The 15726-nt window shown below is 41.7% G+C and overlaps 2 protein-coding genes across 2 annotated transcripts; one reads left to right on the top strand and one right to left on the bottom strand.

Annotated features, from left to right (window-relative positions):
• Positions 1-587: 587 nt before the first annotated feature.
• LOC114292207 (Pectin lyase-like superfamily protein) lies at positions 588-7722 on the top strand. The gene is made up of 5 exons (XM_028236117.2): positions 588-1656; positions 2980-3100; positions 4408-4582; positions 6432-6502; positions 6597-7722. The coding sequence occupies exons 1-5, from the start codon at positions 1210-1212 to the stop codon at positions 7229-7231; spliced, it is 1449 nt and encodes a 482-aa protein (XP_028091918.2). The 5' UTR covers positions 588-1209; the 3' UTR covers positions 7232-7722.
• A 373-nt stretch (positions 7723-8095) lies between these two features.
• PSAN (photosystem I reaction center subunit PSI-N, chloroplast, putative / PSI-N, putative (PSAN)) lies at positions 8096-9200 on the bottom strand. The gene is made up of 3 exons (XM_028236125.2): positions 8646-9200; positions 8426-8551; positions 8096-8283 (listed from the first exon to the last, which is right to left on the bottom strand). The coding sequence occupies exons 1-3, from the start codon at positions 8952-8954 to the stop codon at positions 8194-8196; spliced, it is 525 nt and encodes a 174-aa protein (XP_028091926.1). The 5' UTR covers positions 8955-9200; the 3' UTR covers positions 8096-8193.
• Positions 9201-15726: the final 6526 nt, after the last annotated feature.

The raw sequence follows: 15726 nt of genomic DNA, 5'->3' as shown, positions 1-15726 counted from the left end.
GTGGTGGGCGTAGGAAAGAGGTTGGGAATAGGGTATCAAAGGGAAGAGGGTTAGAGAAATTTGAGTGACATGAAAGATATGAAGAAAATTGAAAACTGGTAAAGCGGTGTCACCAACTAAGGTTTTGTGATGTGTGTGGTGGTGAGAGGCTTAGATTAATGTGTGTTTCATAGAGTTTGTTTGGGAAGAACATTTGAGCTAAAATAGCTATATAAGACAAAATAGGTTATTTTAGTCAAATAGAATAAAATATCACATTCAACTCATAATCATTTCATTTTTTCTCTCACAAAAATCAAAAAGTCAAAAAAGTTATCTCAAACGAAACTTTTTAACTTCAAGTTAAAATAGTTACTAAAAATCAACTCCCATCCCAAACCAGCTCATACTAAGGCTTGGTTTGACATCTTCAAAAAAAAGTCAAAAAGTCACCATCTTGTTTAAGTCATATCATCCTATTTAAGTCACATCATCTCTCTACCACATCACTTTAAATTCATCTCATATTTTATAAGAAATTAAAAAATATACTTATTTAGATTATTTTAAACTACTCTTAAATTTATTAATGGACATAACAATAATTTTAAAATAAAATTTATTGAGATTATTTGTCCAAATCATCTATAATTGTTTTCTGGTAGCCTGTATTTTTCGAAATTTCTCCAAAAAAGAATCCCGTGAAGAGCGGCATCTTCGTGTTTTTCCACCGGTCTAATACCTTTCCAGTTCCATTCACTGCGGAAGCTATAACGCCCTCAATAAGAAAAAGTACCCTATAAACTTTCGCCACGCAAGCACGAAAAACCCATCCGGCCCAATATTCCAAGCATGGCAAAGAACCATTGGTGACCCAGCATAGAATACCTAGAACCAGCCACACCTGATTAGAACTTCAACACCGAACAAACAGGAACACCCCTTCTCGAACTTTTCCGAAATGGGGCCCACATATTTTCCTAAGACTTTGTAACCCCAGTAAACGACACCGGTATGCGCAGTACGCACACGCCCCGATCCAACACGTCCTCGTTTCGTTTCGTTTCGTTTCGTCCACACCACCACCACCATCATCGAATATCAAAAAAATAAAAACTGTTCCATTTCATCGACAAAACCAAAACCAAAACCAAAACCTTTTCTCTCTCCTAAATTTTCACACGCATATATATAGAGAGAGATTTAGATGTATGTATAGGTTATGATGTGATGATGGAGGTTAAACAACAATTATTAGTATGTGGTGCAATCATGGGTGGTTTGAGCAGACCTTCATGGGCTTTTTTATTGCTTATGTTGACAGTCATAGCCCTTCTTGGCGTCCAGATCACCACCAACACTGTTTTCCCCACGTGGGTCGGCGGTGGTGGTTCGGTGGAGGAAACTCCGTCGTCGCGTCGGAGCTGTGCGGGGTTCTTCAGGGAAGGGACGCGGAGGAAGGTGGTGATGTCGATCACCGATTTCGGCGGCGTGGGAGACGGGAGGGCGTCGAACACGGCGGCGTTCCGGCGGGCGATACAACACATGCAGGGCTTCGGAGAGAGAGGTGGGGCCCAGCTGAATGTTCCAAGAGGGAGGTGGGTCACTGGTAGCTTTAATCTCACCAGCAATTTCACGCTCTTTCTTCAACAAGGTGCTATCATTTTAGGTTCTCAGGTAAATTTCATTTCATTTATATATACTATTATACTGTTTGGTTGTTTGGTTGGGGAATTTGGGGAGGGATTTGGAAAGGAAAAGGAAAAGGAAAAGGAAAAAGATGCGTGAAGCTAATGAAATATAGGCATGTTTTATTCACATTTCACCTATATTTTCAATTTCTCTTTCTAAATCTCTTTCTAAAATCCTCAACCAAACACAACATTAGGGTTAGGTCAGTGAATATATATATATATATATATATGGGTTGTGTTTTAAATTACCAATTGTTTTTATTTAATTGGAAACTGAAATCCAATTCTTAGTGTACTTGGTTATAGTTTATGTAATTTGGTGTGACTGCAATTGAATTTCACTACTTTTTAGCTGCCTTGAGTAAATTTCTATCAAGGAAACAAATGAAATAAATAGTTAGTGAATACTTGTACAAAGAAAATAGTTACTAGTATATATAATGTTTGAAAATGCTGAAAATGATTCCATTTGTCACCTCACTTTCTCACTTGTACATACAAGTGAATATGTCTTACGTGCATTTATCATTATTGTTGGTTGGACTATTTTTTGGGTTTATAGGAGTAAGAAAATGAGATAAAAATATAATTATGTATAGTATTACTCAAAATAAATTGCATGCACTAGTCAAAAATAATTTATTTTGTGACATCTACACATTTACCATTTCTATCGGACTCGAGTAGTATCACTGAACAGTGACATGAGAATGCCGATGGAAATCAAATCAAATGGCCAGACATATTTGAGTATTTAAATGTGTGTTGATGGTTGGTTTAACCTTTTGCTTGATGACAAAGTAGGTATTAATGAATGTGAGAGAGAGAGAAAGAGAGATTCCTTCTGTGATGCTACTTTTTAAAATTTCTTTATACTAGTTTGTTTGTTTGTTTGTTTTTTTCTTTTTTGAAATTGAATGTTCTTTGGATTGCTCACCCAAAACGGTTAATTCTTGTCTAAACTTCTTTTAAATTTTCCTCATCTTTGAGGAACCATGACACGCTCGATTAACTTAGAAAACTGATTGTGGAAGATGATTCCATTCTGTTCTTGGTATTGGGCATTAAAGTTTTGGTATCTGTCAATCAAATGAGTCAATTTACATTTCTTGACACATGAAAAAGAGTAAGAAATTTTGGGAATTAATGCACTAATGATCCAAATTGATTTTATCTACATTTGCAGTTCAAATCTTGAAAACACAATGAATCAATCAAATTCCTGTCATGTCTAAGTACCCCTTAGAAAATGCTTCTTTCTTAATCTCTAATTTGTTTTCATTTATTTTATTTTCACAAATAATAGGACCCAAAGGAATGGCCTATTATAGAGCCATTGCCTTCTTATGGAAGAGGGAGAGAAAGGATGGGAGGGAGGCATATAAGCCTCATCCACGGAGATGGTCTCAGTGATGTCATAATTACAGGTAATTTTATTACTCATTTCTTGAAATTTTAATCATGATGTTATTTTGAACTATGCCAATCAAAATGGATTTGTTGTGAGAAATAGTGGAGATTAGATTAATACACTCACCTAGGTACAACTACTTTCCTCATCTTCGTTTTTTCTTTTCCCCTATGTTGTGAAGTAAGGAAACATCTTTACAACACCATGTTTGGTAGAAATAGAATTTTTTTCCCCCTTTGTATTGATACCATTCTTTATTTTTAAGTGGTACAATAATTAAACTTGGTGGGTTGAGCTAGAACCTACCTGGAATTGATGCTACCCTTTCTAGGTTATATTAGTTGACCACTACAGAGGTTGTGAAATATACTTTTTATTGATGTGTTCAGTCCTTTAGTTTATTGTTTGGCTGTGTGGTAATGAAGATGATCTTGGACATACTCCATTAAATAAATGATGATGCCTACAAAACTTTATGCTAATTAATTTACTAGTCAGGCCCACCCAAACATATTATTTGATGCTCCTTCATCATTCAAGCTCAAAACCCTTGACATTCTTTTTGAAAAGTAGCAATTTAAGTTCTTCCTTCATTGAACTGGAATTAGGTTAAAAAAAAGTTGTCGTCTTTTGATTAATTACAAAGTTAAATTTACTGTCATCCTTTTCGTTCCACTTAGAAAATATGCAGTGTTTCCAACAGTTATGATCATTCCGAGTAGAGACTTTCATTTTGTTTTTGTTTTCCCTGTCTTTTCCTCCTCCTCCTCAGTGAGACTATAAAGACATATATCAGGAAGTTTAATTTATGCATCAATTGTTGATTATCTAATAACACACTACCAATTTAGTGAATACCCAGTACTTGCCACCAACTATCTTATTCATGTGTCTTGCAATATTACCCACATGGCGAAGTTTCGGGTTGGTTTATTTATTCTATAAAGAGAAAAATTGAACTTTCAATTTTTAGTCATGCATATGCTTAAATGCAAAATCATCCGGGACTCTCAATAACAGTACTCATGTGTAGCCCTTTAGATATGTTTTCTGGAGCATTTATCATGAACATGCCATGGACTTGCAGATGAAACAGAGAACTCTAGATTATCATAAGAGTGGCATCTTTTTCCACCACTCTTCTTTATTCCCCTAATAAATAAATAAATAAAAAGAACATTAGACTATGCATCAATTATCATCATCTTGTGGCTCTCTTGAAGATCTAAAAATTACAGTAATAAACTGTTTCGAGTGGTCTATAAAAAATGTTCCAAACAGGTGGTTGAGGGAATCTAATGAGTTAACTTCAATTGATTGCAGGGCAGAATGGGACAATTGATGGTCAGGGCAAGATGTGGTGGGATATGTGGTGGAACAGAACATTGAAGCACACTAGAGGCCACCTCCTTGAACTAATGAACTCGAGCAACGTACTTATCTCCAACCTCACCTTCCGTAATTCTCCTTTTTGGACCATCCATCCTGTTTACTGCAGGTTCAGTTCTGGTGCTTTTCATCTCTCAATTTGTTTCTATTTTCTTCTTAACATTGCTCTCAATTGTTGCTTACTAGTAATCGGCCATTGGAGTTAATAAATCTTAGAATGTACTCAAATAGCTTCCAAGAATTAAAAAAAAAAATTATTTTTGGGAGTGGTGTTTTTGATAAAAAAAAAAAATTTAATTTTTTTTAATTTTTAATCATTTTCTATAATGTATTAGCACCTTGAAAACAAAGAAGCAGAATGAGAATTGGAAATTAAACACAAGAACGTGCCTTGCCAATAGTCTTGTATCAATGTGACAATTGTGAAGATTGTAGAAAAGGTCCTTCACCGTTATGCCTTAGAGTCTTTTGGCCTCTTTACTAATATGATTCTAGTCAAAAATTTTAAAGAAAAATGCGTAACGTAAGACGTTTTACCTCTTATGAGGCGAGGCGTAAGCCTGAAGGCATTGAGGCTTAAGCATTTCAAATTTCAAATTTTTAATTTTTATATTTAGTAAATAATTTAAATATTTTAAAACAATAAATAAAAAAATCAAAATTAAATATAAAGGTGTAAATAATTTTTTTCACTATAGAGAAGGAAGTTTTGTTTTATTGAAAGTGAAATTGGTATTTTCAGCTTTGAGCTTCTCACTTTGCATTAACTTTGTGTTTTTTTCTTGATTGGTCATTTACTTAATTTTTCCTATAGAATATTTTATTTTTTTATTTTTTTAGTTTTTTATGTTTAAACCATCTACTAGACTAAGGCCTCGTTTGGGAATAGGTTATTTTAGTAACTTTTTGGCTTTTTACGAAAAGATGTGCAGAAAAGTAGAGAGGTGATGTGACTAGTTTTAGTTGGCTTTTTGACTAAAATAGTCAGTCCCCAAATGAGCCCTAAGTTTAATAAGAGCCTAAGGTAAATTGTTCATATGCTTACTCCTCAAATGCTTATGCGTAAAAAAGTGTACAAGACGCACCTAAGGCGCATGTCTCAAGACTGTGTGCGCAAGCCTTTGGGGAGTAAAGCGTAAAAATCAAAGCCTTGAGGCGTTTTCCTTAGCCTCGCCTCAAGGCGAGCATCGAGGGGAGCCTCAGTAAAGCCTACCTCAAACTAGCTAGAAAAACGTACTTTTATTCCTTCTTCGACTCACAAATTTGTTATACAGCATCTTAGAGGAGACAATCAACTAATTAAAGAGTTCTCACACTGCAAAAGTTTTGGATTTACGGTGTATCGTAGAAATGTTGGTATTTTCAGTACACACATCACTAATAAAGATCGTAGAACTAAAAACTTGACCTTTCATCTTACACTCCGTTTGTTTGGGTGGAAAACACTTTCAAATATTTTCTATGGAAAACTTTTTCCAAAAAATGTTTTTTTGGAGAAATTTTTTTTCTATGTTTGGTGGTGGTGGTGGTGAAACGAAGGTGGAGGTGGTGGCATGATGGTGGGGTGACCGGGGCGGTGATAACGACGGTGACGGTGATAACGACGGTGATGGTGGCAGTGGCGTGGTGATGGTGGTGTGGTGATGGAGTGGAGTGGAGGTGAGAGTGATGGTGATAGTGTGGTGACATTGGTAAGTCTTTGGTCTGGAAAAAGGTTTTCTGCCTTTTAGAAGTGGAAAATATTTTCTGTCCATATAGGCTTGTTTTTTGTTGACCATAGAAAATGTTTTCCATTGACTTTCGTTTTCTATTGTATCAATCACCTGAAAATACAAAAAAATATTTTTCTAGAAATCATTTTCCACCCAAACAAACAGAGTGTTAATCTTAATGAAAGTTGCATATGCATTGAAGTTTTGTCCGTAGAAAATTAACATGCACTCCTAAATTTTTGTCAGTAATGTTGTGATAAAAAACATGACAATCTTGGCTCCACTCAATGCTCCAAATACCGATGGTATAGACCCAGGTAGGTTGCTTCAATCTCTTTTTTGCATTTATGGATTTTATATTCATCTATTCAGTTTATCTGATAATCTCCTGGTCAAATATAATATTCACAGACTCGAGCATTAATGTGTGTATTGAAGATTGTTATATCGAGAGTGGAGATGATCTTGTAGCGGTGAAGAGTGGGTGGGACCAATACGGTATAGCAATGGCACGTCCAAGCTCTAACATCATCATAAGGAGAGTCTCAGGCACAACTCCGACATGTTCTGGGGTTGGAATAGGCAGTGAAATGTCCGGTGGGATTTCAAATGTTATTGTGGAGGATTTACACATTAGAGATTCAGCAGCTGGGATGAGAATAAAAACCGATAAGGGAAGAGGGGGATATATATCCAATATCACTGTAAATAACATATCAATGGAGAGAGTTAAAATACCCATACGGTTCAGTAGAGGTGCCAATGATCACCCGGATGAGGGGTGGGACCCGAAAGCTATGCCGAAAGTAAAGGGTATTTTTATAAGTAATGTGATCAGTATAGACTCCTTAAAAGCCCCATTGTTAGAGGGTATTGAGGGTGCACCATATGAAGGTATATGCATGAGAAGTGTGAGTATACTTGGCTTAGCACCATCTGCAAAGTGGAATTGTGAATTTGTTTTGGGGTTCACTCATGGGGTAACCCCATTGCCGTGTCCACAGTTGCAGAGCAATAGATCTTCATCTTGGTGTTCATACTCGTGAGCTGCTTTTTATGCTGTTGGTTTTCTCATATGCGGTTGATACGACAGGTTTGCAAAGCAGCAGTTGATTGGGTATGGTTTGTGCATATCATAGCCTCATACGGATGATAGAGGTCTCAATCTCAATCAAAATGTGAACTTGTTGACATTCTTGGCAACGAGGGTCAGACTCGGACTAGGACTCGGATTTTTTATGTGGATGAGATGAGATGTCTTCTGATCTATACATTTATTTGAAATGGGATCTGTTCACAATTTTATACTTGAACAGCTTCCTTTGTAGTAAGTTCAACTTTTTCTTTTCATTGCATTGTCATTGTCAGTCAACATTAGGATGCAAAATTTGGGGTGTTGAACCCAAAAACCGATCTCTGACAGAAAGAATTACATTCATAGGAAAAGGAAATTTATTTTGCTGATGAGAATGAGAATTGCAGACATGTAATCCTGGTAACTGTTTTTGGAAATGAGATTCAAATTTTTCTCCTCCTATTTCTTTTATTTTATTTCATCATTATTTTTTTTGGGAGTCAATAGTGGATGGTGTAAAACACCCAGTGCTGCTGTAGATTATTATTATTAGTATTATTTGGGTTATTTACATCAAGACCCTCTCAACTATTATTATTATTCCCCTCAACTATACAAACCTCACAAATTTCCCGCAAATCAGCCGTACCTTGTTATGATTAACTAGAAATCTGTCATAGATCATGATGGGGGGTCTAAATTTCATGGATCCATTTGCTAGGGAAAAATTGCCTTCATTTTTTTTTATATTAATTTCTTTTAACCAATACTTCTAGCTAGGTATTCAACAATGAAGCAGGAAAACAATAGAGCCAAACATAAAACCACAACAATATTGATCAAAAGTTCTCAGTGCCAGTGGGAATATATAAAAAAAAAATACAAGAGTTTTGAGGGAGATTATGATCAGTAGATACAAGAATTTCTCACTTTTCACCATTTCCAAAACACATTGGAACCGCACTTGTACTTGTCCTTCCCTTTGCACTCCAGTTCCAAATCTTCAGAGAGAAATTTCACTTTCTGCATTCACCAAACCATTTAACAAAATTAGTTAAACAAGGAATCCTGTTACACTATTTTTTTTTTTTTTTTAAAAAAAAAACAAACTATTAAATAGAAACAATTAGCAGGAGATATATTATATGATACGAGTGATTTAAACCTTTTGCTTAGCAAGATCTTGGCAGCCAGTGAAGTTCTCAGGGAACTTGCAGGTGCCGAATTGAACGGTGTACGCCCGTGCAAAGTTTGCATCAGTTGTAGCCAACCTTTTCGAGTCATTCAATTCCTACAACCATCATATATATATGCTCTTTATTATAAGTTTATTTTCAAATAAAATCAGCAATAATAATGACTAGCAAACAAACAAACAAACAAACCTTGTTAGCTTTGCTTTTTTCGAGGTATTCTTCGATGACGCCTGCATCGGCAGAAGATGCTGATGCGGCTGCAGTGAAAAGTGCGGCTGCAAGGCCGAGCAAAGCAGCTCTCCGTCCATCATTCCCAATAATCTTGTTAGAATCAGGAAATCTAGTTGATGTTTGTTGGCTCCTGATCACAGGCAACTTGTGAGCAACAGGCGATGCGAGTGATGGAATTGGAGAAAGTTTTGAGCAGAGTTCTGATGATGGTCCAACACCAGAGATGGCATAGTTGCAAGCTAGCACATTGGAGTTCATGGCTGCCATTTTTGGTGGTGCTTCTTGTTGCTTGTGCGAATTGATTTTGGTTTTTTTAGTGTTTTATGGATAAGTTAGTTGATGATATGGGTAGTGAGTGATGTGGAAGGGATTTTGATGATGAGTGGAAGTTAAGGTTGTGGTGGGAGTGTGGATAAGGTGAGATTGCCTCACTCCCTAATTGGCAAATTTTTGCCCTCCTGCATATGTCCTGTGTATTCAATTTTGTGTGATGAGTTTGAGGTTTTGGGCCCACCTTCATATCAAAACGTGTGCTTTATGTCTGTTGTGTTTGTTTGACTATGACAAACCAAATTTTATTGCATTGTGAATGGATTTGTTGTAACTTATTTATTTTATTTTATTTATTTATTTATTTATTTATTTTTCTAGACCGTTTGCTTTGATTTCTGTTAATAGTTTTATGGAGTAAAAATTGCTGAAAAAAGTTTTAAAAACTGAGAAAGGAATGTTTTTAAATTATTTTCATAGATGATCAATTTTTAACTTAAAATAAACGCAACAAACAGGCCTAATGAGTTGACACCTTGAATTTGGAATGATGATACAGTTATGATGGTAGGACGGGTTGGACTGATCCACGCTCTTCAAGCCTAATATCCGAATGATTAAACCCACCAGAGAACCTGCACACGAGTTCAACGGGGAACGGGGAACGGGGAGTCCCCCAGCGAACCCTCCGACGGGCAAGTTAGAAAGAGAGAGTGGAGTATGTAGATAGATTAGAAATAGAAAGCTTAACCTTCTTCTTGTCTTCAACGTCTGCTTATATTCTTTGGTAATCATTTCGTTGTCCCTTCCGACTTGTTACCTTGGCCAAAAGTCTATGCTATAGCTTACCTTGTTCAGGGTGAGGGTGTGCTGTCCTGACGGAGAGGTGTTGTCGTAATAAATGCTGTGAGGGGTTGTATTAATGGCGATGTGCAGTGGCAATAACTTTGTAGAACTTTGTCTGCTGATGTGGCTTGCCCTTTACCTGCCACGTGTCTGAATATCATTGGTCCTTCATGTCATGTTGACTTCCAACCGTGCTGGGCTTTATCAATTGGGTCATGCATTGGGCCCTAAGTGGTACGCTTAGGTTGTTCATAGTGGGTTATGGGTTTTATGAGCCTATCCACGTCAGTAGTCCCACATTCCCAAGTGCAGCTTTAGTCCAACGAAGGGAATAAATAATGAAAGGAACAACCGACCAGAAGTGGCCGAGTGGAGGGACTGACCGTGAGGAGGGCCGACTATGAAGGGTAGACGAGCGGGGGGACCGACCATGAGGAGGGCCGACCGCGAAGGGTAGCCGAGTGGAGGGACCGACCATGAGGAGGGCCGATCGCGAAGGGTAGCCGAGTGGAGGGACCGACCATGAGGAGGGCCGACCGCGAAGGATAGCCGAGTGGAGGGACCGACCATGAGGAGGGCTAACCGCGAAGGGTAGCCGAGTGAAGGGACCAACCATGAGGAGGGCCGACCGCGAAAGGTAGGGCGACGGGGCGCGGGGCTCGAGAGACGGCGGGTCACGTGACGACTGGAAGTGGGAAGGGAGGCAGTGAATCGCGGTCGTACACGTGGCAACATCTGGTGGGAGAAGGTTAGGCGTTGGGCCAGGAGTGAAACGATAGGTCATTATAGGGTGTTGAAAAGACAGTGTTAGCAGTTTTTTGAAAAATTTTCAAACTGGCGAAATTTAATAGGGACCTTTGGAATACGGGCAAACCTTGGGCCTTTGAGATTACTCGTTTTACCTATCTTTTCGCAAAACATCAAAACATTCCCAACGTAAATTCCTTCGTTGCCAACGATTCACCCCTGCAACACTTCTGGAATTTTCTTGTGCCCGCATCCGAAGCTATTCGAAGACATACAATAGGGATGACATAAGAGGACGCAACCACCGCAAGGGTGATCCCCTAGGGGATGATGACGAGGTGGACCTGGCAGAACGATATAGGAGGGAGAGGCAAGTGGAGAAATCAGGGGAGTCGACGAGTTTAGCTCGTCCGTTGACGATGATAGCGGCTCCAAAACCAATCAGCCAGGCTGAGCCAAATCATTGGCATACGAAGGCTGACAAGTCAACCGTTACGGCGGAGGAGTTGGAGGGTATACGGAAAAAATACCAGGTGCCTAAAGAAATAGAGTTGATGTTACCGACAGCAACGGAGAGGCCTTCCGACACCCGGCCGGGGGAGTTTGCCTTATACGAAGAGGCGTTGAGGGGAAGGTTGAGGTTGTCACTTCCACAGGTGGTAGTGGATGTCCTCAACCAATTGGAAGTCGTGCCAAGCCAACTAATGCCCAACGCATGGAAGATTGTACTGGCCTGTGCAAGTGCGTGGCCGAAGGCGAACGAGGGAGCGGCCATGACGGTGGACGAGTTTTTTACCTGCTATAAGGCCTCGGGCCAGTAAGAAACTTGGGTCACTTTGTAGGTGACAGCAGGAAGGGGTTTGGTGGCGGGGTTGCCGTCATCAATTAAAGGATGGAGGCCGCGGTGGTTCTACGTATCTGCGAACGGCGGAGTTAGAGTACGCACGGTGTGGAAGGTACCCACCAAGTCTATGGAGCCAAAGCTGGGGGCTGCAGCGGAGGAGAGGGTGAAAAATGTGAAGGCATAGAGGGAGAAGGAGGGGATCAGATGGGACGACCTCGTTCAGCCATTAGCTTTGTTTGCCGTAGGATTGGGCCCTCAGCCGACCGGTGTGGATCTGGCATCGGCAGAGCTTGAGGCGAAGAGGAAAGCGCAAGAGGCGAAGGACCGGGCCATTTTTGCTGAAGCCAATAAGTTCAAGGAAGTGCAGTTAGGCCTGCCACCAAAACCGGTCGCGAGGGAAAGAATCCGACTGCGCCCCAAGCCGCTGGGGGGAAAAGACTTGGGCAGTTTCGAGCCACGACCGCCCCCCATTGATTCGGTGAAGGAAAGGGCAAACAAGGAGGGAGAGGTCTTGAAGAAGAAGAAGAAGAAGAAGAGAAGGGTTGCCCCTGAGGGGGCCTCAGATGCACCTAGGTTGAAGAGGGCGAGGTTGGGCGGTGAGGGCACTCCGATGGCGGAGGAAACAGGGAAAAAAGGGGTGGAGGCTACTCCAGAAGCGGTCGTCGTCCCAGAGGCGCATGAGGAGAAGTGCCAAGGAGTCTTCGAGGAAAAAGGGCATGCAAGCGCCCTGGACCCCAAGGTGCAACTAGAAAGTGGGTCGGTTGACCTTAAGGAAGTGATGGAGCAGTAGCCCAATGGGGGCCCTGCGCCCCAAGGAGAAGGGGCTAGGTTGACGACTGCAATCTACCATGCTCGCGCCGTGTCTGGGCGGTTGGAGGGAGAAGAAGGCCCAGCCAGGGCGGCTGCAGATCGCCTTGTGGGGATTATGGACAAGGCAGTCGTGTGCTCGGTTTCCAGGTTCAATGAGGCTGAGCTGCTAAGGGGGTTGTGCTCTGCCCAAATGGAGGTAACCACCTTAGTAGGGGCTCTGCTGAGAAAGGCGGCGGCTGGGAAGGTCAAGTCGGAGGAGGCTAAGGCCCAGCTTACAATTTTCAAGAAGGAGAGTGCAAGCTGGAAGAAGGCTGCGCGAAGCGCGTGTGCCATGGGTTGGCAAGAGACTGAGAAGGCAAAAAAGATAGAAGTATTGGCGATCGTGCAAGACAATGTTGCCAACCGTGCCCATGCTGAGCTGCTGGCGGTCAGGTTGGAGCTAGAGGACGAACGCCGCAAGGTAGTGTTGCTCGAGTTCCAGCTGGCTGGGGAGCAGAAGAAGCTGGGGGATGCCCAAAATGCTGCATGGTCGCCACCGAGCTGTTTGAAGAGGCAATGATCAACAATGAAGAACTGCGCCCCCAGCAGATCAAAGAGAATGATGAAACGGACGTGAAGATTGCTGGGCTGCAAAAGGAGCTGAAGGATGAGCGTGGTAGGGCGATGGAGGAGAAGGCAAGGTTGCAAAAGGAGCTGGAGGATGAAAAAACCAAGGCAGCCTCTGAAAGAGCAGCATACCCCGATCTGTGCGCTGCAGCAGTAGAGCAATTCAAGGGGTCTGCTGAATTTCAGATGGCAGTCGATGCCGCGGTCGCCAGCAACTTGGCAAGGGAGGTGTCTGGGGGGGCTGGCCCATCGGGAACGACCGCTGGGGGCAGGACTGAAGCAGAAGTTATTGAGAGCTTCCAGCGGTCGGACTTCTACAAACACAAAATGGCTGAGTTCTGGGACAGTGATTGGAAGATGTTCAAGCGGAAGGCAGAAGAACTGTTCCCAGGCTTGGACCTTAGCAGTGTAAGGATTGATAACGACGATGTGGCCCAAACCCCTCTAGATGAGGGCATTGAAGAAGAAGACCTTTTTTCAAGTGAGGAAGAGTGATTGGTGTGAACAGAACCTGTACTTAAAGTTTGTTTGTGTTTTGTGTTTTTTTTTTTTTTTTAAAACTTTTGAATGACTGTAAGAAACTTATATACAAGTTTGTGAATAAATAAAATTTTGAGTTGTTTTCATGCTTCTGCTTTTGTTTGCGCATCTGAAGTGAATGAGAAAGGCGACTTGTATAAGGCTTATGTGTAAATCATTGTGAAGTGTAAAATGTAAGGAAAACTCAATGTAAAGTGAAGTTTAACGTGTAAGAAAAATTCGATGCATAGTGAATGTGGGAAAGACTCAATGTGGAGTGAATTTTAACTTGTAAAAATTCAATGCAGAGGGAATGTGAGAAAAACTCAATGCAGAGTGAATTTTAGCTTGTAAAAATTCAATGCAGAGGGAATGTGAGAAAAACTCAATGCAGAGTGAATTTTAACTTGTAAAAATTCAATGCAGAGGGAATGTGAGAAAAACTCAATGTAGAGTGAATTTCAACTTGTAAAAATTCAATGCAGAGTGAATTTTATGGATACCAACCCAGCGAGGAACGAGACTGATTTGGAAACGTAGGACTAGGATGTGACTAAGTATGGCCACTGGCAACTCACTCTGGCGGGGCTCTGCGTGCTCAGTCTGGCTGAGGCTTTAAGTGACTCGATCTGGCCGAGCTCTTTATGCTCAGTCTGGCTGAGGCTTTTTGTGCTCAGTCTGGCTGAGGCTTTAAGTGACTCGGTCTGGCTGAGACTTTTGGTGCTCAGTCTGGCTGAGGCTTTTTGTGCTTCGTCTGGCTGAGGCTTTTTGTGACTCGGTCTGGCCGAGCTCTTCATGCTCAGTTTGGCTGAGACTTTTTGTGCTCAGTTTGGCTGAGGCTTTTTGTGCTCCGTTTGGCTGAGGCTTTTTGTGACTCAGTTTAGCTGAGCTCTTCATGCTCAATCTGGCTGAGGCTTTTTGTGCTCAGGCTGGCTGAGGCTGCAATCAAAGCATTATTGGAATACCACAGATAACTGAAATATAAGCTTGCTGTCATATAAAGTATAGGCCTATGGGGTCATAAATTTACACCATATGAGGAGAAAATGAGAACATACAAAAAATAAAACTTTTATTGAAAATAGCGCTTCAAATGTTCAGCATTCCAAGGATGGGGGGATCTCGACCTTCCATGTCCTAAAGTTGATAAGTGCCCAGACGTGGTCTGGCCTTCACAACGTAATGTCCCTCCCATTTGGCTGCTAGTTTGCTTTCAGTCGGATTTTTGGTGGCAAGAGTTACTTCTCGCAAAATAAGGTCCCCCACAGCGAACTCCCTCGGTCGGACTTTGCAGTTGTAATGTGTTCTCATTTTCTGTTGGTATGAGGCTCGTCTGACTGCAGTTGTTTCTCGGAGCTCTTCAATTAGGTCTAGGTCTACCCGACGCAGCTCTTCATTTAGTTCTGGATTCGGATGTAGAACCCTTGCGATAGGAAGACCGATCTCCACTGGGATGACCGCCTCTACGTCGTATGTTAAGCGAAAAGGGGTCTCCCCCGTGGGAGTCCGAGCGGTAGTGCGGTAAGCCCAAAGTACATTCGGCAACTCCTCAGCCCAGAGTCCCTTAGCAGCTTCCAGTTTAGTTTTGATAATCTTGAGAAGAGAACGGTTGGTGACCTCAACTTGGCCATTGGCTTGGGGATGGCCTGGGGAGAAGAAACATGGCTGGATTTGGAGCTCTGCACAGAATTTCCTGAATTTGGCATTGTCAAATTGTTTGCCGTTGTCGGAGACGATGGCTTGAGGGATGCCAAATCTGCAGACGATTGACTGCCAGATGAATCTGGTTGTGTTCCGCTCGGTAATGGTGGCAAGGGGTTCTACTTTAACCTATTTGGTGAAGTAATCGATGGCGACAATGGCGAATTTGGTTTGGCCTTGTCCAGTGGGCAGTGAGCCAACCAGGTCGATCTCCCATTTGGCGAAGGGGTAGGGACTGCAGAGGGTAATCAATTCTGGAGGAGGGGCGTGGGGGATGTTGGCAAAACGTTGGCACTTGTCACATTTGAGCACAAAATCTATCGCGTCTTGATTGAGAGTAAGCCAGAAATAACCAGTGCGAAGTATTTTGTGGGCTAGGGACCTGCCGCTCGAATGATTGCCACATATACCCTCATGAACCTCTCTCATTACGTAGGTTGCCTGAGCAGGATTGAGGCATCTCAGGTATGGGCGTGAGAAGCCCTTTTGTACAAGAGTCCGCTGACAAGAGTGTAATTAGCTGATCGAGCCCTGATTTTGGCGGCCTGCTGTTTGTCGTCTGGAAGTGCCCCTGTTATTAGATACAGAAAGATGTCTGCGGCCCAAGGGATGGGTTCATTTTGGAGGAACTAGACTTCTTGCTGGTTGGGGGAAATGGCAGGGTGGGCTAGGTAGTCGAGGCGGACACCATGGCTG

Source organism: Camellia sinensis, chromosome 1, assembly GCF_055761805.1.
Source record: "Camellia sinensis isolate YWXY chromosome 1, ASM5576180v1, whole genome shotgun sequence".
Lineage (NCBI taxonomy): Eukaryota > Viridiplantae > Streptophyta > Magnoliopsida > Ericales > Theaceae > Camellia > Camellia sinensis.
Note: the sequence above shows the minus strand (reverse complement) of the source record. Positions and strands in the feature narration are given on the sequence as shown.